This window comes from Drosophila tropicalis, unplaced genomic scaffold, assembly GCF_018151085.1.
Source record: "Drosophila tropicalis isolate 14030-0801.00 unplaced genomic scaffold, ASM1815108v1 contig_993, whole genome shotgun sequence".
Taxonomy (NCBI): domain Eukaryota; kingdom Metazoa; phylum Arthropoda; class Insecta; order Diptera; family Drosophilidae; genus Drosophila; species Drosophila tropicalis.
The window spans coordinates 660,249-686,563 of record NW_027173497.1 but is presented as its reverse complement, the minus strand read 5'-3'; the positions used below and the strand labels follow the sequence as shown (position 1 = coordinate 686,563).

At 37.4% G+C, this 26,315-nt stretch overlaps 1 protein-coding gene across 3 annotated transcripts in view; it reads right to left on the bottom strand.

Moving 5' to 3' along the window:
* Positions 1-26,315, bottom strand: part of sowah (sosondowah) — a 54,772-nt gene that overhangs the window by 24,702 nt on the left and 3,755 nt on the right. For all 3 annotated transcript variants that reach the window (XM_068302473.1, XM_068302474.1, XM_068302476.1), the window contains exon 3: positions 14,174-14,314. In XM_068302473.1, the coding sequence (XP_068158574.1) occupies positions 14,174-14,314 (141 nt within the window). The remainder of the gene's footprint in view (positions 1-14,173; positions 14,315-26,315) is intronic.

Here is a 26,315-nt window from a genome sequence, read left to right as displayed (position 1 = left end):
GTTACTCCACATTATTTATGATAATCTCGATTTTGTGTGGTAGCAACACAGCCAACAGTCGGCTCGTCTGGTCTCATCCCCATTCCCGTCCATGGGCCACTTCCATGTCATGGCGCATGCGCGCACAGTCGCTGTGTGTGGCCGTGGCAGAAGATGAGATCGGGGAGGGGACAGCGACTGAATTCATCTCGTTTACCTGTTGCCAGTTTACCTCGTATGTCGCGGAGTCCAGATTAATGTGAAGTGACATGTTTATGTAAAAGATGCAGAAGCTTATCCGATAATGGACACCATATTTATTTAATACTATACTTAATTTGGCGTAGTGGGTAGCTGCTGCATGGGAAATGTTTAGGCCAAACAGATCTACCTAACTAAAAATGAATTAACCTGAAATAGTGTCGACTAATTTTATGCCTGGGCATCAAGTATAACATTTGATTAAGAAGGTTGTATAATAAGAGTCCAGAGATGAACAAGAGTGGTGCTAGACTTAGACTCACCCAGATGTGAACCTCAAAGCGCAGCTCATTTCCAGACGAAAACCTAAAGCTCTTGTCCCGACGAGCACGATTACTAAGAGAATTAAAAAGGCTCCACAATAATCAGTTGTGGGTCGGGTCGCTTCTTGATCTTAACAATGCACTGCGAATAGACAGAGGGATAGGGGTGGGTAACACAACTGAAGTCACTCATGCCCTGGTTTCGGCCACCACAGTCGTAGTTGCGCGCGCTCTTTGCAATACTCCTTTGCTGTTCCCGCTGCGGTTGCAGGTTTTTAAGCGACAACACGAAGATTAGCATGCGTGACTAACAGAATTTTGTTATTCTTAGCTACGCTCTGGCCAAATCGTGCAGTGAACACAGTCTGTCCACGGTTAAGTAATCGTTTTGTAATTTTGCTAATTAATTTTTTAGTTCTCGATTAGCGAGTTTTCTTAGTATGATGTGAATGAAATTTATTTAAAATATCGATGGTCGGAAACAAAAGATGCTTACATAACTGAGGCTGTACATATACATATGTACGTGAGTTGTTGGACCTTACAAGAACCAAATGTCGCGATTAGACCGTTGTTACAGGTACAAAACGGTTTACTGATGATCCTATGTCAGTGTGATTTAAATAAGTAATGGTTAATACATCCCCAATTTGATAAACGACTCTTCGTCGATCCTTGACGTTTAGGTTTGAACATCGCCAGAAAATTTAACTTGTTACTCGGTTTCTTTTTATGCATAAAACCTTTTTATTGACAAGCAAATGCACTCAAGCTGAAAATATACATTGTGCCACGGTACTACAGCCCAGCTTTCCGCAGATGCAAATATTTTAGACTGCGTGATCGCTACCCGCTGCATGCCCTACTTCTATCCCATCTCCACCGCCATCACCAACTTCATCGCCATCGCAGTATTCGCCCCTTATGCGCAAAGTTTATTTTCGTAATTTATGATGTCGCAAATTTCAGCCCAAGGATTTTTCGGCAACGTGCGAAACGAACAACGAATGGAGACAAGCAGACCAGACACACAAAGATTGAGAACGAGGTAAGTGAGATTGCAAAACTCTCTGCCACGAATATATATACAAATCGGATAGCAAACTATTATCAGAAGTTTTATGTAAATTTTGAATTACGTTTGGGAGCTCAGCAACCATCATGATTGGGTTTGGGTTTGGGTTGTTAGAAGCTCGCAGCATGCGAAATGTAATCTTCTGTTTTGTTGTTTCAAATTAATGCTTGTCTTTTTACGCACCTGTTCAAATTCCCTTATTAATTATACAGAAACTTGGCCTTACTCTTGTATAACAAACTGATACGTAACTGCACACGAGATACGCTACATCAGCAAAGTATTTATTGTCAAGAATGAACGGCGTAGTTTGATAGTTGGAAAAATTAAATTTTAATCAACTCACTGGAAAAATTCATATTTACTTATTTTGAACTTATTTTACGCTTTTACGATTCAGGTCCATAAATCTAAAATATTCTGTTCCCTCATTCTGACAACAGCAATGCACGCACCTTAGTTTGGGTACTGTGTGGACAGCACAGGCCCAATAAATTCTTTTTTTTATTTCTCAGAACAAACCAAGAGCAAGCCAAACCAATATAGGCGGATCGATGGGCGTTAAGCAAATGCTGTACTGGGCTTACACTAAACAGTATGAACGAGTATTTGGGAAATCTATACTGGACTTCAATCTGTTTGATACTCCTTCTCAAATAAAAAAAAGTGGATACGTCGTGGAACTGCCGAAAGAAGCAAAGCTCTTTACGTATTGACAAAACACGGCAGAGCCTTGCTTCGGTTTTCCATTGTGCACTTTGGAACACGCAGACATTATTCGATTGGTCCTGCACTGTAGAAAATGCTTTTATTTTTATGCTAGTGGCCTCATATACCAAATTATTGACATCTACATAGTGTCAACCAGTGTGTGAATTGCTAGGAAAAAGTGACAGTACCCTTTCCTTTTTTTGTCATTATAATAAGGAGAGACAGAAAGAAAGTATAGTGACGGTGACGTACACCTCTTTTACAATTACAGTTAATGCCATGGTTTGAATCTTTTAGTATACTCTCTCAGCCCATGAGTACAGGGTATGAAAATCGATTAAATTCGAATAAATGCTGGTAAATGGGATTTGCCAGATTTAAAAACTCATAACAAAGTGGCAACACCTCTTTTCGGGTGAGGTGTGGAGAACAATGCGTGAGGTACATACCTGGACAAAAAGAGCTAAAGCCGCTGGCGATTAAAAAGAAAAGAGCGGTCTGATCTGCTCTCTGTCTGAGCTGTATAAATCGGGCAGGTTTGGAGTGGAGCAGATTATTGTTATATTTATTTTTCACAATTTATGGCCTACCGATGGCCACGCAGAAACATGTATTGACAAATTTGCAGAACGCTTCGAGTCAATTCCGTTCCAGAATGGTGAAGTCCAGGATCGGTAGCCGGCGCTAGGAGGAGTACACGGAACGGTGGCAGTATGCTAGTCGTCAGGAACACGCATTTACCCAAGTCGATGGCTAATCGATATATGTATACACGTGTGTCGTATTAAAGCCATCGGCATCAAGCATATTTTTCTACCGTCGGCGCAAATTTATTTACAGTCATTGATATATACATACATACACACATTCATAAAAAGGAAATTAGAAACCAATTTAAAATGAGTAGCCCAATTGTCCAATCGCACGCAGGGGTACATTTCATTATATGTGACAAGTTGCTTGTCCTTATAAAGTAAGTAAAAACGATAACCTCCATATAGTCCAAAAGGTTCTGACTCAACCACAACGGTAGCTGGCAACCTGTAGTTGGAAGCGTAATAATCGAAGGAATAGTGTCCCATAAAATGCAAAGCGTATTTCTTAAAATGATTGCAAGAGGCAACCAAGTAACAATAGCTGGCCTGTCAGTCAATCATTAATCAATCTTCGTCAATAACGAGCATGCTACCATGCAGTAAGATAGTCAGTGACTCCTTGGTGGTTAACATGGCGCCTCAGTTTGTCGTTTTGGTCACCGGATCATCGTCAGGATGATCATCAACGACACTGACGCTAGCGATGTCTTGTTGCTATTGCTTTTGTTTCTGCTGGCGTCGCGACGCTGGTGCCGGCGGTAAATGGATGTCCATTCCAGGCTCATGAAATGTCAATCAAGTCATAGAAATCAATGGTGGACTGTTGATCGACTTTGTAGAGCTACGTCTTAAGGGGAGGACTTTAGTTAAAAACAATTCAATTGGAGAAACGAATAAATCACGCAGAACGAGCTGCTTCTGAGTGATGCTTTAGTTGTGGCTGCTCTTTTGTTAATGGCTCTTTTTTTGTGTTTCTTTTCTGGCAGATCTTTGTTGGTCTTTTCGGTGGAGCAAAAAGGAAGTTTGTAGAATGATTTCAAAATACCCTGTATAAAAATATGATTTTAATTTCATGTCATCACTTTTTAATCTAAAAGAATTCTATATACTTATAAAGGCATTGATCCGGACATGTTACATGTACCGCGATACAGGTTACAGAAATCAATCAGTATTATAAATCAATATTATTATAATGGAGTTGCGCAAATCAGTATATTCTTAAGTTCACTCTTTCAAGCTAACACAAGGAAGTTCCAAATCTGCCTTTTATTCTGAGGGACAGGGTATAAAAGGGCTGTAACAAATTTAACTTTTTAGCTTGCGATTTCCGTAGTTATCTTGGAAGTTTTTCGAATGTCGCTAATTTGAAGACTGCACGATTGTATCAAGTCGCCAAAGAAGTCTGGACAAACTCCAACCGATGAATTTGCAGATAAGCTCAATTTCGTTTTTGCTGACACTTTACCGCAGACAGGAGTTAAGAGGAGGAGGAAGCTTGGAGTTGTTCACGTTTTTAAGACAAGTCGCTTTGCTGAGAAGGCACCAAATAAAAATTCCAGCAGCAAGTCACGGAATTAACTGCATTGCAAAAGGAAACAATATAAAATTTTGGCTAGAATGACGCATGCACATGTACAAATGCTTATATATTCTTGATACTCGGTGGTGCAATAGAGACCCACTACATCTACAATACTGTTGTTCTAAAGTTCGAACCCCGATGAAGACTGCGTTTTGCTCCCCAATGAAGCACACTTATCTTAGGTTCATCAAGGATAATGGGAAAGAGTATAGAGGGTAAGTAAGTACAAACGACACCGTGTGAAAATAACCATATATCATCACTAGTTTTTTTTAGTTATTTTCCCGCTGTCTGCAATAAAACATTTTTCCGTTTCCATAGCCAATTTCTCCTTAGATAATATTCACCCATATATGTATCTATAAAATACTTTTTTTGAAAGCAGCACCAGAACCATGACCAATGAACCTCACTTTTCACTATTTTGTCACCTCGTCTCAATTGTGCATCTAATTTCAAGTACGCCTTTATTTACTGGTTTAGTACTAGAGACATACTTAAACAAATCAAAACCTACTCAGTCTTTGGTTTGGTAACAAAGGGCTTTTGCCAATCACCATTGGAGAATTGGAGAATCCCCTACGTAATATTGCATCTCGTCATCATCGTTCGATACATACATCGATGAACAAATAATTTGGACCGAAATGAAGGAAAAGAGCACTAACAGACATGTTTTTTTCAAGCAATCAACGAAATATCAATAGATATGTATACTAGGAAGCCCGGCGAACTCCGTTTCGTTTGGGGATTTAAAGATTAAGAAATATGATTTGTTTTGCTTTGTAGTTGAAAAGGAAGAATTGTACTTCATTTCACAACAGTAATAAAATCATTTCGATTACAAAAATGAAGTGTAATTTAGTTCAACGTTAGTTAATGCGGTATATTTGTCCGCAAATTATCCGTTTCAATGAAATGCTCTTTGGTAAATCTCATTTGTTGTTTTTTGGTCTGACATGTCCACAAACAAAGCGGATGGTTTCCCAACTCGTGAACACGCAACGTATAGCTGCCCATGTGAAAAACAATGATTTTCTAAATTTATCCTGCAAGCACTAAGCGATTGGCCTTGCGATTTGTTAATTGTCATGGCGAACGCAAGGTAATGTTGATTACGACAGCCAAAAAAATGCGGGAGGCAATCGGCTTTTACTAAATTATGGAAGCGAAAGTGGTCGTGGCAAAAGATGTTGTTAGTTTTTGAAAAAATTAAGTAAGTGAGTCGTCTCGCCGACTTAAGTATACCATGCACCAGTAAAACAAACGTGTTTTAAATTTATAATAACAAATGCATTTATGCATTTATAAAAAATTATGTTCAAATGCTTTTCACAAGCATAACTCAGTATCTCGCTCACTCAAGCATATGCGCACACTAGCGCCCCCATGAGCCAAAATTGCCGGGGCGGAAAGGGGCGTGACAGAAGTTGAAGATCACTTAACAAAATACACGAATCTGCATACCATATTTGGTGGCTCTATCGTTTTTAGCCTCCGAGATCTGGTGGTCAGACGGACATGGCTAGATCGACTTGGCTGTTGATACTGATCAAGAATATACACGTATATACTTTATATGTTATATAAAGCTTCCTTCTGCCTGTTACATACATTTTGACGACTTTAGTATACCATTTCATTCTATGGGTGCATGGTATACAAACAAGCAATATTATATACTGGTCCGATCCAGCTGAATCTGAAACACATGCAAAATTTAAGCGTTGTAGTTTCAACGTCTTATAGGGAGTTTACGTAGATCCGGAGTTATGGACAGACGGATTGCGAGCCAAGAAAAGCAAAGCGGAAAAGAAAGCTTTCTATACATTATCTTTACAGGTGATCAACCATTTGCTTCATTTTAAAAAGATCATATTAAGATGCTCGACTGTGCGAACTGTGTGCATATGTAATCAAAAGATGGATATTAAAATAAATAAAATATGATACATACATATATACAACTAAAATAATATTTCGACTCGGTAGCAGATGAAAGCTGCTTGACATCGTAAGTGATCTCCCCAAGGAAAATCCTTTCACATGTCGACTAACAAATACAACAATTGGTAACGGCAGCGCTGAATGAGCTCTTGACTCAAAATTACCAAAATGTGCATGTGTGTGTGGGTGTATGTGCATATTTGGGTATGTCTATATTAGGAATACCTTTTTCCGGGAATATTTTTGTGACATTTATGCCAATGCAGACGATGGCGGCAATGACAAAACACAAATCTAATTAAATTAAATAGCTAAAATCACAGCTTCATGTGTAAGGCCACTAAAGATACAATGACCCATATCGAGGACTCATGTTGGGAGGTCGTAAACACATCTAATTTTTCCTGAGGGCCGATGTCACAGCGAAGCTGTGTTCCGCTGCCGTTATCACCCTACGGTACGTCTCGGCAGACTGCTTTCTTTTCGACTATTCACACGCTTTCTTATGTCACTTGGCTCAGGCGCCACCACCGCATATAATCTGAATTTACTATAATATGTCTACAGTCGCTGACAAAGGTGTCAGACTTTTTATTGCTGCTTTATTGTTGCTATTGACAACCCGTTGAAAAGTCTCTGATCTTTGAAAAAAAACCCCTTTTTGTCGTCTGCGTATGCTTCTCTAAGAAAAAAATTAAGACTAAGATTAAGAACGTCCACAGATTTAATAATTAAGAACGCCGCAAAAATGCTTCCAATTTAATTTAATTGTACATGCAGTGGCGACCATGTATTTAACAGGTCGCGTGTATTTTGAGTCTGTTTTTCTCAATCTCAGGTCTTTTTATAGCCGTGCAAAAGGTCTATATTTATTTTGGTCAGAAGTGTGCAACGCATGGAAAAACATCTCCGATCATATAAAGAATATATATTCTTGATCAGCACAATGAGACTAGTTCAAAAAGCCATGTCCGCCCGTCTGGATCGACGAGAACTCCTAATAGAGCGTTAGAGCTATAGGGCTGAAGTTTAGCATAGAGGATTGTATATACTGCACAGTTTGTATATATCGGATTCAGCCGTATCTAGATGATAGATGAATGGTCCGATCCTGACAATTTTTGTACTTTATCTTCTCCGGGCTATAAGTAACTCAAATTTGCACAGTCGGATGGACGTACGGACGGACAGACGCACTAGGCTATATCAAATCAGCTTCTCATGCTGATCAAAAATATATACACTTTATGGGGTCAGAAACGTCTGCTTCTGTGCGTTACAAACAGAAAAAGTAAAATACAACGAGTTTTACAACTCAACATATGGAATGTCCATTGCTATTCCGATGTTCTTTATAAAAGTCTGTTAATGATAGAACTTGGTGTTGATGCGCATAGAAGGAAGTATCTTTAACTATATAAAGCATATATGTACATTCTTGATAAGCAAAACGAGACGAGTCGAAATAGCCATGTCCCTTTGTTATTTTCTGAGCTATGAAAATTAATATTGGTGGGTTTATTACACCCATAAACGACTGTGCCAAATTTGATTAAAATCGGGTGACTATATCGTATAGCTCCCATAGGAACGATCGGTGGGCCGTCCATTCGCAAATATTAGACTTCTTAGATAAAACGTTTTTCCACTTCGACAGCTATAGGTAAGGCAAGAGTAACAAAAAACTTGCAAGGGTATACAAACTTTGACGCAGTCGAAGTTAGCCCCGGCTCTCTGCCTTTTTGCTGCACTGTATACCGAAGCCGGTAAGACGACTTATCTACCTCCTTTTTAAAACTTTTCTGCAAAATGTTAATGTACACCTTTTTGACTGTCAATTGCGTAAAAAATATGTATGTATGTATTTATTATATTTATAAAATTCATGATGTGCCAGTACATCGACATCATTTGAGAAGGGCTCAAATTGCCAATTCATTTTTCCTGTAGATAATTGAAGAGAAAGCACAGAATTAAAAGTATAATTTATGAGATTTGTTTTTGGCAGAGTATACACAAATTTGCAAGCTACCTTTTGTATTACCTGTGTCCAAGCTATGTCAGCAAAGAGACAGGGTACTCAAATGAGCCACTAAGGTCCCACCCTGTATTCAAAGGCACCAGTCACTTTCAAACATTGTGCTGCACCTTGTTGTAGGCACTATTGCAGGTATGCAAGGTGCAAACTGCAATGTGAATATGACTGTTCAGTTAGCATAGCCGTATTCCAAGATGATGGAATTTTATTATAATGTATGCAGTACACGTGAAAGTCAATGTGCAATATAGTACATGTACAGGCTCAAAATGCTTGTACGTTACTAATAGTAGCAGCTTATAAAATGTTACAAGTTTTGTATTAATTAAAAACTTTAGGTGTGTGTATTTTTACCAATTTATATTCTCCGTTGTTTTCATTCAGGTGGTACATCCACGTATGTATATGTGAACATGCATACATACATATATGTACATACATATATACACACGTGTGGTTTTGTGTGTGAACGTTATTAACGGGGTGAGAGCTTGTGCGTTGTTTCACTGCTCGCTGGTTCTCCGGTCAGCTGGGTCAGGCGGAGGGACCGCCCCAATAGACGAGACGAGACGATGCATGCCTCTTTTTGCAATTTTAGCTTGTAGATGCTGATGTTGGTAAAATACACACATACGTACATGTACATACATACACACATCCTAGAGATACTAGCGATGCGCACGGGCCACTCTTTTGACGCAGCACGGACGAAATATATTGAGGCCAACACGGGATTTCTTGGGAAGCACAGCACGGACGTAGTTTAATTGACAAAGTTTTAGTTCCTTATCGTATTAAAAAGTTACACAAACTCGCGGATATCAATTTACGAACTGTTTATAATTTTGCGTATTTTAGATCTCTTCTTTTCGATTGAATGAGATTAAAGATTTTTTTTAAAATTTAAAAACCACATTTGTTTATAAGAGTTCTTGCACTAAATTAATTTACATTTAAAAGGAAAAACATAAAAGCACAACTGTTTTTACACTTTCGTGATTAGCTTTCATTTGTTTAGACTTGACGTTTAAGTATGCCTCAATATTTTAAAATGAAATCCATGAAAATGGCAGAGCAAAGTATTTGAGGCTTTTATGGCTTTTTAAGTCCTTGCATTTTAATGACGTTTTACAACACAATTCAATTAAAGTCACTACTTTCTCCAAAAATACAAAAATTTAATAAATTGACCGAGAAAAATGAGCATCGTTAAATAAAACGACCTTTTAAAAATTTCAGCTAGTCCAAATTAGCGCATCAGAGTCTAGTTTTTTTTCACGTCTAGCATTTGTAGTACCCAGTAGAATGGTCAAACATATTTAGGCCACGAAGAACGTATTCACTATATCCATTGCATTATTTTATTCACTGTGTTAACTTCTCAATTGCAGCAACTCTTTCTCATAGTTAAAACGATAACGACGTTCCTCTATTGGTTTGGGTAAGAGCTCTTACAAAATATAATGAATTTTGGGAACCTTCTGAGGACAACATTGTTAACAAAGCATTTGTAGGAACAGTGACGATTTTCTCATTGAATTTTTTAAGAACCATAATGAGCTTAATGCACAGCATTCATACATACATATGTATGTATATCGTTTTATGCTTTGCGCAACTGGTTTAATTAGTCAAAAAGTTATTTCAAAAACTATTACCTTACATATGTACATACATATGTGTATTTTCGATTTTTAAACACCAAGCACAACTCATACCGGGAAGGCACGGCTTGGCCCATGCCCATCTCTAGTACATACGTGTAAATGTATTTGTGCTTCCCTTTCATTCGGCCAGTCGTGCATCCATCCATCAACATGTTTGACCTAGCCAGCAATTCGGTTTGACATGCGGCTAAATTGAATTTTCCTTGTTCGCATTTGTTTCAACTTGTTTTTCTTTTTTTTTTATTTTATTTTGACTGTTGTTTGAATTACTTATTCAAATTAAAAAAAATATTTCGCTGTAGGGGCAATGACTTTGCAAAAAAAGTGGCCTGGGTATTTCCTCCAACATTGTTATAATCAAACCAATGGGTCAATCAGGCGGCATACCAAATTTTAGTATGCACATTCATATTTGTATATACATACATACATACACACATATGTACACATATGCATGAATATTTATTCATGAGTTATATTCTAAAAACACAAATTTTGGGAACTCGTATCGTTCATATATGTACATATAACCAAAAATCAAAGAAGCTAACATCGGCTATGCCGAAGTTTATATACCCTTGCAGTCCTTGGTAATAATAATTTTACATGTTCAAAATTTGCTTTCTGCAACTCAATTCATCAATATACAAATTTTGGGATCTGGGGTTTTATATCCAATATTATCACAAATAAATAAATTTCATAGCATACTCGATTTTTATGAAAATGTTTCTTCTAGTTCTTCTAGAGCTATATGATATAGTGGTCCGATCCTGATGGTTTTCATACTTTATTTTTGTCGGGTAATAAAAACCCCCGGAAAAATAATTTCAGCCCGATAGCTCTTAAGACGGCTGAGTAAAACGCGTACGCACAGACGGACGGACAGACGGACATGGCTATATCAACTCAGCTTCTCATGCTGATCAAGAATATATATACTTTATACTTTATATTTACTTTATATGGTCGGAGATGTTTCCTTCTTTGCGTTGCACACTTCTGACCAAAATTAAAATACCCTTTTTGCAAGGGTATAAAAATTAAGTAAGTCGTCTCGCCGAATTAAGTATACCATGCACCAGTAAAACAAACATGTTTTAAATTTATTTTAAGAAATGCGTTCATGTATTTATAAAAAATTCAGATCAAATGCTTTTTAAAAGTATATCTTAGTATCTCGCTCACTCAAGCATAAGAGGACTCTAGCGCCCCCAGAAAAGTTGAAAATAAACTCGATTACTTTAATCTTTTCTTACCTAAATACCTCGAAACGGAAAAAAGTTTTATTTAAAAGGTCAATTTTACGAGAGAGAATGGCCCTCAAACTTAAGCTGGACCAATGAAGCACATCCACTATATTAATGTATGTTTATATGATATAGTTATCAGATTTTGATCAAAATTACCAGAACTATAGAATATTATAATCAAAATGAAATAACATTGTTTGGTGATTATCTCATAAAAGCAATAAAGTTTTTTTTTCCCGACCTAATTAAATTTCGACCGATCGCTTCTATAGTCATCTAATCTTTATGAAATTTGTAACAGAGAAGTATTAATTTTTATGCCAATAGAAACAACGGAGTTACGGCTTAAAGCCACTGTTAGTGACTTAGTAGTTTACATTCGATTGGCCCTATCCGGCTTTTGGGCCGATCCGCCTGAAACCGACATTCTTTGAGTTCTATTAAGAAAACGTTCAGAAGCACAAGGACAACATACATATGTACATAGTTGGTTGGATACCTCAGCCGTGCCCTGGCTTTAACAATCTCTGGGCTTACCTTAAAATCATTTTACTTCAATAACAATCAACCAAAATATTATCACATAGCTATGATGATAATTATGAAATTAGCATTTTGTTCACTTGGTATACCCTAGCAAATAGGGTCTAATAATTTTAGTCAAAAGTGTGCAACGCATAGAAGGAAGCGTCACTGACCATATAAAGTATGCATATATTCTTGACAAAACGAGATCATATAGTCATGTCCGTCCGTCTGTTTCCCGCAAGCTTCTCCTTTACAGTTAAAGCTACGGGTTGTAGGCTTGTATATGCTGCACAGTTTGTATATCTCGGATTCAGCCAAATCGCTCCCATACAAATGGCAAAGTCACGAACAGTAACTTTTCTCTACAACTTCGTTATTTTTTTAGCTATTGTCGTGAAATTTGGTGAGTTTATTACACCTATAAACGCCAGGGCCCAATTTTAATCAAGATCGGATGCCTACATCATTTAGCTCCCATAGGAACTATCGGTCTGTTTTTGTCGAATCAATAGGATTCACAGACCTAACCTATGGGACTACAAAGTCTGCAGCATATGTACATATATTGAGTGGTCCTGGACGGACGGAAATGGTTACATTTCACACGTCTCGTCGCGCCATTAGTTAGGGACATTCAGCGCGTGGGGCGCTGAGCCGGGTCAATCAAATTTTCATGAGAACGTTGATTAATACAGTAAACGGTTAAGTGTTCTAAATATTGTACAACTTTTTAAATTCTATTGCTCACGACTAGGGATGAGATTCTTTAGAGGAGCTGTCGACTTTTAAAATGTCTTAAGTTAAGTGGCAATTGCTGTCTGATTTATTACAATTTCCGTCTCATTGCGAATCCAGTGATTCAGAGGAATTGGAAGCCCTGCTAATGAACTGCCAACCATTTCGTTGCAATTTCTGTTGCGACTTCTTGGATCTCCACGCGCTTTCATTAATTTGTTCAACGTACATATATATGTACATACGTAAAAATGTATGCACATTGTACATTGTACATACATACATACATATGTGCCTCAAATTTTGCATACATAAAAAGTAGGAGTGCAACGGAATTCATTATTTCCGGGAACAGTGCATTTGTACGGCAATTAGTTCGCTTTAAGATATAATATACCACGCCCTTACCGCAGACAGTCCGATGTTGCTGCTTGGGACTCACATAAATCATGTTAAGACAAACCCGGCGCATCAGTATTTAGAGTAGGAGTGGAACATAAGTATGTACATACTTGCTATGACTGGGAATCTCATCTAATTGAGAGCCTCTGCAGGGGCAGGGGCACATAAGAATACTATGGCGCAAGTTTCAAACTGATGAGCACACTTGTGCTTATACAAATTGGATAATGTCGATAGAGCAGTTATTTTCTTGTCTCTTTCTCATCCCTCGTATCAATAGTTATTTCTGGGGAGCTTGAGAGTGATCCAAGAAGTTTGACAAGAATCCGCACAGTTATGGTAGGAAATATTGCAGAAAATGAGACAAAGATAATGACGATGCACTTAAATATATATAATTTAACCCAATATATATATATTTTTTTTTTAAATACATACCTACATTTGTTTTTTAACCTATCGTGTGTAGGAAAACTGTAACTTTTATTTGATTTAAGGTATGAATTCTATTGAATATAAGTATTTTAACAAATACAACACTTTACAAGGATATAACGATTTGGTTAGGTTCACTGGACTGGACTGTCTATTTGAAACTCGCCTGCCCAATGGCCACTAGCAATTGGTCTGCCGTTGTATTAGTTGGTGGCAATCCCGCCCGCACGCCTATTGCTTAACGTGCGCTACAAGTGCTAAAAATGCTGAAAACACATTTTACAATTAATTGTCGCAGTGGCTGTCCCGTTATGCTTTTCTCGGTTTTCAGCCGCCCTCTTTGTTCCCATTCATACCCCGTCTCCGTGATCGTCGTTTCATTTTCTTCACATTTTTAAGTGTTGTTCGACATGGTAAAAACAACACGTTGCTACTTAATTTGTAATAATTAATGTTTATGAATAGTTTGTACTTGTCGTATATGTTGAAGGCACTCAAGAAAACGAAATAAATAAATTTGTTGTAGGGACTAGCGAATTGAGTGGATTGGATTGCTGAGCTGTCTGAGCGTAACTCATGTCAAAACACATCAGCTGTACAAATGACATAATCTTAAAACTGACAAGAGAGAATGGAAGTCATAATGTACATATGTACATACATACATACATACATACATACGTAAGTTCATATCTTACCTGCAATTTCACCAGCTCCGGGAATTCGCCAGCTAATTTAGCTAACTCTTGGTAATTAGCCTTCGCCATTGAGACAATCCATTCCTTTGCTTTGGGATGTGCCATTGTAACTTCGGTCGAATCCTTCTCCTCAATTAATTGCTGAAACACATACAAAAAAAGGAAAACAAAAAAGCATAAATTAATTATACATGTTTCTGCTTCTTTGTCTACGAGGGTAAAAACACAAAAAATAGAATAGAATAAAAAGAAGAGATGAACAAAACAACATCGACATGAGACGGGAATAGAACATAGAAAGCCCATTGAGAGCATTAACGCCAACACAGCCGTGTCTTAGAATACACGATTCTAACATACACGCATATGTTATGTGCACATGGAGTTTTCCCCAATCAGTGTGGATTTGTTGGAAATGCGGATATGTGGATGTTCTAGTGTGCTTTTGTGGGGTGCAGACATGGGTGTAAAAGCTGGCATAATTATACGCACGCATTCGACGGCGCCATTGCCATGTTTTTCCATAATTATGAAGGTAATAATTTTTATTTATTAGGCGCGTGCTTTAGGCAGTGTGTAAGTATGTACACACAGATACATATGTACATATGCGATGCGATGGGTTTCTTTTACGTCGCGCTAACTGAAAAAGAGCTCAAGGACCCGAGCGAAAATGATTTTTTGTTTCTTGCTTTCGGTGATTTACATACGGATGACTGTGGCGGCGGCGACAGTTTACCCACCACACACACTTCTACTGATAATGAGCTCTCTAATGAGCGAGTGGCTATAGACGGGGCGGGTTGGGAACACATGTGCCAGCGACAACAACAGTAGCAGCAGCAACATGTGTGGCTCAAATTTATGAGCGCGGAACACATTTTCGGCAACTAATTATCCATTCACGTCATGTTAAAGTTAACAAGAGGCTTCGACTCGGCTTACCTGAACATCGAAACATCACTAAACCCACTCCATTAGCGTCATTAAGCATCCAAATATTACATAGCCCAAGCTAATACATACGGCAGAACACAAAATAAGAAAACGGACGGCGTTAGGCCGCAGGATGCGGCAACGCGTGTGCCACACCGTTGTCCGACTCTTTCATATTTATACGCCACTTGACTCCAGCAGTGCTCACGTTTTTCCAATTACACGTTGTGCGCCAAAGCACGCAGGATAATTTAAGTAACTTGGAGGCCGGCACCCACCGCTGCTTACACTTTACTCCACTCACAGGTGAGGGTTAAAGAAGCCGCCATTTGCAATTCCGGAGATCCAAACGAAAGCGACAGGCGTAGCAACAACAGTAACAGCAGCAAAACATAACCGAACAGTACAAACATTGAAAAGCAAGGCCGCTGGCAAAGTGGCCATGTCAACGCTAAACAAAAAGATTCGACCACGCATTTCTCCAGCCCTTAACATCACCTCGCCACGCCCTCGGTGCCAGAATATACCCCACCACCCGAACAATAGTATGTTGCTTTTTACGGCTTCAGCACTTATAGTGGAGGCAAGTTGGGAAAACCCCATAAAAAAAGGAAAAAAGAATAGCAAAAACAAAATTTAAAAAATGGAAAGCGAATGCGAAGCAACGAAACGAAGGGATATATGGTGGAGCGTCGGTTGTTCGATGGGTACTTTTGTCTATTTGCTTACTTTTCCCCAATCGCTTGTTTGCTGGCTGGCTTCCTTATGTATTGTGTCGCTTTATGCAAGATATTATATCACATGGCTAGCCCATGTCTTTTGTCTTTCCCTAACCAGGGTACAGCGAACTGTGAGCTGAAAACAGGGACAGGACATGTCCTTTGTTGTATCCCTTCCCTGTTTCGCCTCCTGAAAGTTACCTTTAGTTCACTTAAAGCGGACTGAAGCCACAAAATGGTCGTGTCTGCCATTGCTATGTACCAGTACTCGCACCAACATTGGTTCCCTTTACCGTTACCATAGATATTTTCATTTTCATTCCCTTTACTGTCTCCGGCCATCAGTTTTCATCACTGTTTGAAGCGATAAACGGAGGCGGAGACGGAGCTGCACCGGTTAGAGTTTTCTGTCCAAAGGGTCGCCGGTGTTACTGTTGTAAATTCAACCGCTTCGGGACACACTCCGTTGTTGTTTAACAGCAATAACATCTTTTGGTTTGTTTCCTTACATTTTTAATTGGGCCCTTTGTGGTTGTTTGGCCGTGATGAGAATAGCTTTGCCTAACTAATTTCTATTGCTGCTTATTGGCTATGTTAACATGTTTTACCAAGTTGTTTTTATCCAAAGGGTTCGCTACGGTTCGCACTGCCCAACACAAACCTCATCTCCAAACCATATGTGGCTTGGGATCTGCTTTTTATATGCATATTGGGACACGGTGACAGCTACCAAGCCAAAAGTCTTAATAAAAATATATGTGGTCTGTTTGATGCTGTTGCCATTCTGGGCAGAACTTTAATTTACGAAAAGAGAACATTGTTCAAGGGACAAAACACATTCGAAATATTAAAGTCTCCCTTCTCAAACTCTATTAGTTTTTCATAAAATTCTATTTGTCTACTTTCAGAAAAGAGCCAAAGGTGCGAACTAACCCTTTACCTTTGAACGTTATCCTGTTACTTCTGTCTCACTTTTTCTTCGCCTACAAGTTTAAAAGTGAAAAACCCTTTAGTAAAAAATCGAATTTCCCCCAAAAAATGTCGTACGCTTGTATTCATCTAGGCCAATCAGACGAGCTTTGTACTTGCATACTTAATGTAGCTATCTGATAAAATACGAAAAATATTAAGTTTTCCTGCGGTATGAGCATGTGCTGGTAGCATTAGACCACCCGGCCTAAACGGCTGCAACAAAAGCCTAGTTAATTAACAGCCGGGCTCATGTATTTACAGCCCAATCATTATGCCCTTGCAGAGGGTGTTACAAAATTTCGACGCCTGAGTCAAGGGTTCATATATTTTCACGCCCAGGTCCTTAATTTAAGATCTACTGGTTAAAATCCTTTTTAATACCGTAGACTCTACACTGTATAGACACAGAGTACGGATCAGAATGGACTATTATAACATAACATAACAGTTTTTAATGTTACACATCATATCAGATCGGATAAAAAGATCATATACAATAGGCAATATAAATCGACAGTTATACCTCTGCCATTGCGCTGCAGGTAGGATTTGCGTTGCTAACCTCTCTTTTGCGATAATCGCATTAGAAGAAAACAAGTTTTTCAGACTCTATGGAAGCTATATTTTTAATGACGCGTATAAAAATAAAATAACGGAAAGATTTCAAATTTTTTTTTTTGTAAGATTATTGTTTAATAAACTTATTTCAAATGAAGAATGTGACGACCGTCTCGGCGACTTTGGTATACCATGCACTAGGTGAAACAAATACATATTTTAAATTTCGATGACCAACGTACATACACGTTTATTGAAGTATTTTACATGTTTCATCAGAGCATATGGTGTCTCACTCTTACACTCTATCTCTAGCTATTATTGGCTTTAAGAAAATCGGTTTTGTTTCAATTGTGGGAGCTGGTTAATCTAGCTCTTATAATCTCTGAGATCTACGTGTTCATACGGACAGACGGACGGACATGTCTAGATCGACTCGGCTGTTGATCCTGATCAACAATATATGTACATACATACATATGTATATACTTTATGGGTTTCCTTTTGCCTGTTACATACATTTTGGCGAGTTGAATATACCATTTCACCCTGTGGGTGCATGGTATAAAAAGTTGAAAAAACTCTATATTACATGTTTGCTCTTTGATAATACTAATTCGTTTTTCTTTTCATTTTCTAACTAAAAAAGTGCGTACCAAAACAAAAGAAAAATTGATTTTCTATGAAAGTAGTAGTAGTTGTAGAGTATTATTTGCACAAAGTAAACGTGTTTCAAATATTTTACAATTCCGACCCGTAATAAGAACAAAATGGCTCTGGTTTTTTGTCGCCCATCCGGACTATCTCTATCCCGATGTTATCATACTTATATGTACATACATATGTATATATGTATGAATATTAATAAACTTTATTAGTTTGTCAAGTTTCATTTTATGTATTGGGGTAGTAAAAAGAAGTCAGAAGGTATCTGACAAAAATGGGATGCACTTGCAATGTACCATGTCCAAAATGTACAGCACTGATTTTTGCGGTTTAGTTTTAGTATGATTAGTTTGCTCCCTTATTTAAATGAAAAAAAAAATCCCTGAATTTCTGTTAGTCGACCGACAAATACATTTTTGGAAGAGTGTTCAGTTGATCTTTTGAGTCAGGGTAGTTACCCTGGCGCTCATTTAAAAAAATAGAAAATGTTTGGCGCGTAATGGTGTGGCGTGATTATAAAACTAACAGGACCTACGATAGCTTCAGTCATCTTAAAACATAAATTTTCAGGGAGTTCCTAACAAAAATTGGCGGACTCAATAAAAAACAGAGGGCGGGGGTCAAAGTGGAAAAGCATTTATCTAAAAAGTCAAATGTTTGCAAAAGAACGGCCGACAATCTTAGCATGCCCAATAACGAAGTTATTTATCAAATCAATCTCGATCATATTCTGCACAGTTAATAGGTATAATAACCTGACAAAAAAAAAAAAAAACTGCGCTCAAGATATACATACATTTATTTAATATTATAAATTAAAAACATTTGCTTTACTTTTACTTCGCCTTTCTCACGTCCAATTTAGAAACTCTTTGTATGCACATACATATGTACATACATACATATGTATGTATGTACATATGTACATAAATCAGTGATCGGCACGCATACACATACAGTTTATGTATAGGTGCTCGTATAGCAGTATCATAGCAGGTTGCCGGTGGCGCCGATATATTAGAGTTACTATTACTTGTGTGTTTTATTTCGATCTTTTTGAAATTGGGTGGGTCGGCGCTTTACCAACATGAGACCAATTTTATAATACCCTTTACAGCGGTAAAAAAGGATAAAATAAAAATTGTTTACGTGGCATTTAGATATTCTGATTGGAGAGGCGATTGTAACGAAATCAACGCGTGTCAAAATTCATATGGATCTGTTCTATTTTCCAAGTCGTCTTTAAAAAATACATTTTAATAAGTAATAAGCACAAATTTTTTTAATTACAGTATTTATAACGTTATTTGTAAAGACACTATTTTTTGTTAAAAGATCACATAAAAAACATGGCGAAAGCCACAAAAACTTGTAATTTATATGGGTCATTTACATTCACAAGCCGTCTCTGAAAAATTTTTACAATAATTAGCCACCAGCTTATTGCTTTATAATTAAAATTTTCAGTGGTCTTCCTCGCTATTTTGTTGACGTTTGATAAAAATTTATGTGTTAAATTCAAAACTCTGGTCGGCCCAAAGCCAGGCTCCTAAGAGCACATAAACTTCTAAATATATTTTATTTAACATTTTTATATTTGGGGGACTTAACTTTGTGTCACAAAATATAAAAAATGAACTATTTTTAAAAGCATTGCTCTTTTTTGTACATATGTATATGTACATACATACATATGTACATACGTGTGATTTTTTGACTAACTGTTCGAGCGACGACTTTAATTTTTTTCAAAATTAACCTTTTTTCAAACTAAATTAATTACTTCTGCTGAATACTTGTTTGAAATTTTTGGTGCTGAATAAACGGAAAAAATGCAAAATCACCAAGATAATTAAAAACGTTCGAAACGAATTTAATTGATTAGCTAGCTGGGGTCTAACATTGGGATGCCTATTATTTTTCGATTCATTTTGATGGATCTCCTTCATCGTGCTGATCAGTGCTCGGCATCTTCGAATCACGGGAAACTGTAAGCCATTATTTCAAATTTCTTTTCCAATGATTGGACATTTTTTGATTTCGGTTTGCGATGATTAATAATATTTTTCGTAAAACAAAGAATTAAACCTATCCCAAGGTTATCTAATGACTGTGTGTGACTTGTAAAAGCTGAACGAAGATTGCTGGCGCCGTTAAGGAAAGTTGCTTCCATAACAATATTGTTCCTTGTTAGCGAACAAATTTGTATGTGTACATAAATACACTCGCTTTTGAATGTGTTCATTTGTACATACATATGTATGTACATACAAATATTTTGAATACTCGCACTATGTATACACTTTTATGTAGACACTTATAAATGTCTCATATGTAGCTTGTAAGTGTAGCTTGAACGAATGTAACTTCTTAAATGCTTTATATTATTTATTTTTTAATTTAGTTGTATAGTGTTTCATTTTGTTTCCCTTCTTTTGGCCTAACAATGTAAAAGTAAACTATTTTATATCATCAATTTTCGGTCTACCCACACCAAAACATCGGTTCGAACGCTTAAAGCGAAATCAGGGTGATCCGATCTGATTGTAAGATAATGTGAAGTTTGAGTTCAAAGCTGGACAAACAAATTTTTGTATTGATTTTAATAGTCGTCATACAACGTAATTATACATATGTACATATATAAGTAAATGAAGCAAGTAAGTCGACTCGTCGACTTGGGTAAACCATACACCAGGTGAAACAAATATTTCAAATTTCGAAAACCAAATGTATGTCTATTAAATTGTATTTACATGTTTCATAGTATGTGCATCTCGCTCACTCTACGAATACACGAGCACTCTAGCGCCGCCACTAGCCAACGGCCAATTCTGCCCATGGGGACCGCTTAGTAAAATACGTTCATACTCATATTTTGCATGTTTCTAGTCCGATTTCAATAAAATTTGGTAGTTTGATAGAAATATATAAGAATAATTAGTCTGCCAAATTTGAATGCGATAGTCAAAAAAATACAGGAGGAAATCGGTTTTTTCTAAATTATGGAGGCGGAAGTGGGCGTGGCAAAATGTGAAAATATATAAATTCTCCGCGCATACTATGCCAGTATACATACTAAACTTGGTGACTTTAGCTTTGTTAGTTTTTGATAAAATCAGTTCTGTTTAATTTGCGGGGGCGGAAGTGGGCGTGGCAAAATTTGTATATAGCCAATATCTGTGCGTCTATTAAGCTAGTCTACATACCAAATTTAATGTCGGTAGCTATCATAGTTTTTAAGGAAATCAGTTTTATGTAAATTCCGGGGGCGTGGCAAAAGTTTTAACAATTAGTTTCTGCGCGCTAACTAAACGAGCATATAAACCAAATTTGATGCCTGTAGCTATTATACTTTTTAAGAAAAACAGTTTTGTGTGATTCCAGGGGGGCGTAAGGGGGCGTGGCAAAAAGTTTGAACAATTAATTTCTGCGCGCTAACTAATCGGGTATACAAACTAAATTTGATGTCTCTAGCTGTCATACTTTTTAAGAAAAACTGTTTTATGTGATTCCTGGGGGCGTAGGGGGCGTGGCCGAAATTCCAAATTACTCTGTACATGTGCATAATACACGAGTATATATACCAAATTTGGTGGCTCTAGCTCTTATAGTCTCCGAGATCTGCGTGTTCATACAGACGGACGGACGGACAGACGGACATGGCTAGATCGACTCGGCTGTTGATCCTGATCAAGAATATATATACTTTATAGGGTCGGAGAAGCTTCCCTCTGCCTGTTACATACATTTTGGCGACTTTAATATGTATACCATTTCACCCTATGGGTGTATGGTATAAAAATGAAGTAAGTAAGTCGTCTCGCCGACTTGAGTATACCATGCACCAGGTGAAACAAATATTTCAAATTTCGAAAACCAAATGTATGTCTATTGAATTGTTTTTACATGTTTCATAGTATGTGCTACTCTACGAACACACGAGCACTCTAGCGTCGCTACTAGCCAACGGTCAATTCTGGCCTTGTGGACCGCTTAGTAAAATACGTTCATACGCATATTTTGCATGTTTCTAGTCCGATTTCAATAAAATTTGGTAGTTTTGTAGAAATAGATAAGATTAATTAGTCTGCCAAATTTGAATGCGATAGTCAAAAAACTACAGGAGAAAATCGGTTTTTTCTTAATTATGGAGGCGGAAGTGGGCGTGGCAAAATATGAAAATATATATACTCTGCGCGAATACTAAGCCAGTATACATACTAAATTTGGTGACTTTAGCTTTGTTTGTTTTTGATAAAATCAGTTTTGTTCAATTTGCGGGGGCGGAAGTGGGCGAGGCAAAATGTTTAAATAGCCCATATGTGCGCGTCTATTAAGCTAGTCTGCGTACCAAATTTAATGTCGGTAGCTGTTATACTTTTTAAGAAAAATAGTTTTATGTGATTCCTGGGGGCGTAAGGGGGCGTGGCCAAAATTCCAATTAACTCTATATATGTACATAATACACGAGTATACATACCAAATTTGGTGGCTCTAGCTCTCATATCTGCGTGTTCATACGGACAGACGGACATGGCTAGATCGACTCGGCTGTTGATCCTGATCAAGAATATATATACTTTATAGGGTCGGAGAAGCTTCCTTCTACCTGTTACATACACTTTGGCGACTTTAATATACCATTTCACCCAATGGGTATATGGTATAATAATTAATTTGTGAAAATAAAACTCCATTTATGAAAGGATTGTTACATATGTATGTATGTACTTTTTTAAGCTTTGGTGGCTAATTTTATGAAACTATCTTGTTAGAAAGGTAAAAACAATTAATTTAACTTTAGAATCATTGCGATAGTGCCATTATGAACGTGATGTACGGTTTTTTGAAATCGGTCCGTCAATTTGCCTACAGGATTTTTGTTGCTCAATTTATGTGCATGTAATTGAGTAATATTAATCCGGAAACATGAAATACGTGAGAAGTTGCCGCTATGACGATGGTTCCGAACGTTCCTTTTAAAGTACACACACTATATCATGTGTACATGTGCATGTAGGCACTTAAGCCCATTTCTTGGAGTTTTAGTGAGTTTTTATGGCGTTTGACGTACCGTTGACAATTTTAGTTTGATGTACAACCACTGCTGCGAACGTCAGCAGGCAGAATCATGTATGCATGTTCGAAGACCACTCAGCTTGGCGTTGTTTTTGGATGATTTATGCATTCGGCCTATACCTTTTCAACTCCAATTTTTTGATTGACAGCCCTAAGTGGTTGACAGTTGCATGACAATTCAACCCAACTGTAATTGTCATCTTCTTTACACTGAGACATTTCAGACGAAACGATTCTATCGTTACGCTTGACAAATTGTGTATGTCGACATGCGCTCTTTCTTCAAATTAAGATTAATATAATTCTTTTTACCAATGCCAAGAAAGGTTTGAGTAGAGTATACGATTTAATATTAAAATTGAAGGTTCATATCTCACAGTAGTATTTTGGAATCCATTAGAGCTTTGTACAATAATATAACAACATACATGTTTACCAAGATTAGTCCGCTATGGGAAAATCAACTAATTAATCTTGGCTAGACAACTAAGACGACAAGAAAAACACAATACACAATGTGACTTATAAGACAGTGCTTCTCACGGAGAGCACAGCGGAGTATGACGATGCAACTAGCACCCAATGCTGGCATTGACCAGGCAACGATGCGAGACTTTTGGACAACGGAATATACTCATTCAGTGCATCTTGCCGACACACACCCGCATGTCATGATGGTTCGACGCTAGTGCACATACGAGGTGTGTTCACACAGAATTTGCGGCAATCGGAATTCGCGGCAGTATTCGAATGTGACAAATAGAAATGTCCAAATAAAGATTTAATATAATGCCACAGAGTATTTTTAAATTTAATGAATAAGTAAGTCATCTCGCCGACTTCGGTTACCACGAACAAAATTAACAAATATTCCAAATTTCTTAGAGAAAATGTTTACATGTGTTTAAAATTCTTATCAAATGTTTAGTAGGACACATGGATCGTCTCGCTCACTTTTACAATCAGACAAGCACTCTAGCGTCACCACCAGCCAACGGGCATCTTCTAGCCGTTATAGAAAACACTTCAATGGATTTAATTTTCTATAAAGCCATTTTATTGGTATGAGAATTTATCAAAATTGGATCCGTTTATTTTTTGACGTATAGCTTGGCATACATAGTTTATAAAATATACTTATGTGGATAGATATAATAACAAGTATTAAATGTGATTTTAATAGTTTTGGGAGGGAAAATCAATTTAAATTAATTACGAGGGCAAAGCATGTCAAAAATTAAAATTATTAATTAAAAATCTTTATGAAAAATGAAGTAAGTCTCGACTCTTGTTATATATGAAAAACAGGTGAAGGAATCGAAAATTTACATCAGATCCCAAAACTTCAATCAGATCGGACAAATAGCACATACATATGTACATACATACATACATATATGTAAATCGGCTCTGCCGACAGCGCTACCAGCAGCCTACTACGCCATGCTCGGAATCAACAGAGCAGCAGGGCACACGCATACACACACAGACGCAACGCTACATAAACTGTATATTAATGCGTGACGATCGCTGACGTATGAATGTATGTACATATGTACATGCATGCACACATACAATTGGTTTGCAAAGGCATGGGGAAAGAAGAAGAAAAAGAAATTGCTAGTATAACGAAATAAAAAAACCAGAGGGCCGGGGCTAACTTCGACCGCGTCAAAGTTTGTATACCCTTGCAACTTTTTGGTAACTCTTTCCTTACCTATTAGCCATCAATGTGGAAGAACGTTTTATCTAAAAAGGCTTATGTTTGCGAAAGAATGGCCTACAATCATAGGAAATAACGAAGATATTGATCATAGTCACTGTTTTCAACCGATCGTTCCTATGGGAGCTATATGATATAGTCATCCGATCTTGATCAAATTTGGCACAGTCGTTTATAAGCGTAATAAACTCTCTAATAGTTTCACGATAATAACATAGAAAATAACGAAGTTATTGAGAAAAGTCACTGTTCGTGACTTTGGGGTTTGTATGGGAGTTATATGATATAGTGGTCCGATCCGGCTGAATCCGAGATATACAACGCCTGCAGTATTTACAAGCCTAGGTGCATTTCAGCTCTGTAGCTCTTACGGTCTAGGAGGAGTTTGCGTTTATCCAGACGGACGGACGGACGGACATGGCTATTTGAACTCGTCTCGTCGTGCTGATCAAGAATATATATACTTTGTATGGTCGGAGATGCTTCGTTCTACGTGGTAACGTGGTGTTCTCGGACGAAAAAAATTCAATTTAGAAGGTCCAGACGGGTATAGTTATTATTTCCATGATATACGCAAAAAACCTCATCATTTGGACCGTCTTCATAGCAGAGCTGGAGGTGTGATGGTGTGGGGGGCCATTTCGTACTATGGCACCTTTAAACTTAAATGTTTGTCATCAACAATGAATGCATTGTGCTACAAGGAAATTTTAGTAGAGGCTTTTCCACATTTCCAAACCCTTTTTGGGCCTCTCCCATGGACGTATCAGCAAGATAATGCGCCAATACATACAGCTCGGCTTGTAAAATCGTTCATAAAGAGCCAAAATGTGGACCTCCTAAGCTGGCCGCCCTACTCACCCGATTTAAATATAATCGAAAATGTGTGGGGATGGCTGACACGGGAGATTTATAGTTCAGGAAAACAATATTCAAGTGTTTCAGAATTAATAAAAGCAATTGAAATGGCTTGGGATTCCATTTCTTTGAATTATTTGGCCAGTTTGTACGATTCTCTTCCAAACAGGATGATTGAAGTCTTGGAACAGAAAAATGGCTCGACACATTATTAAATCTTTTTTTTTACTTTCTTATTTTCTATTTTTGTATGTTAACGAAGTTATGCATATGTTAAAACATTGAAACGAATTAAAAATGTATTTTTGTTGAGGTGTCCTATTCAAGTGACATACAATTTAACTGCCATAATTTGATGAAGTTTGAAAAACCATTTTTGTTATAAACTATAGCAGTATCATGAAGTTCTTCATTTGTTTAAAACATAAGTATTAAATAATCTTTAATTTAAAAAAAAAAAAATGGATCGCTAGCTTTATTGGTTGGGGAGTAGTGTGTCATGGAAAACATACGTTGGAGGTGTCCTATTCAAGTGATGAGGGAGTGTATACCCTTTTGCAAGGGTATAAAAACTTCGAAGGTTTCGTTTGTGTATTGATGAATTGAGTAACAGAAAAAGAATTTTGAA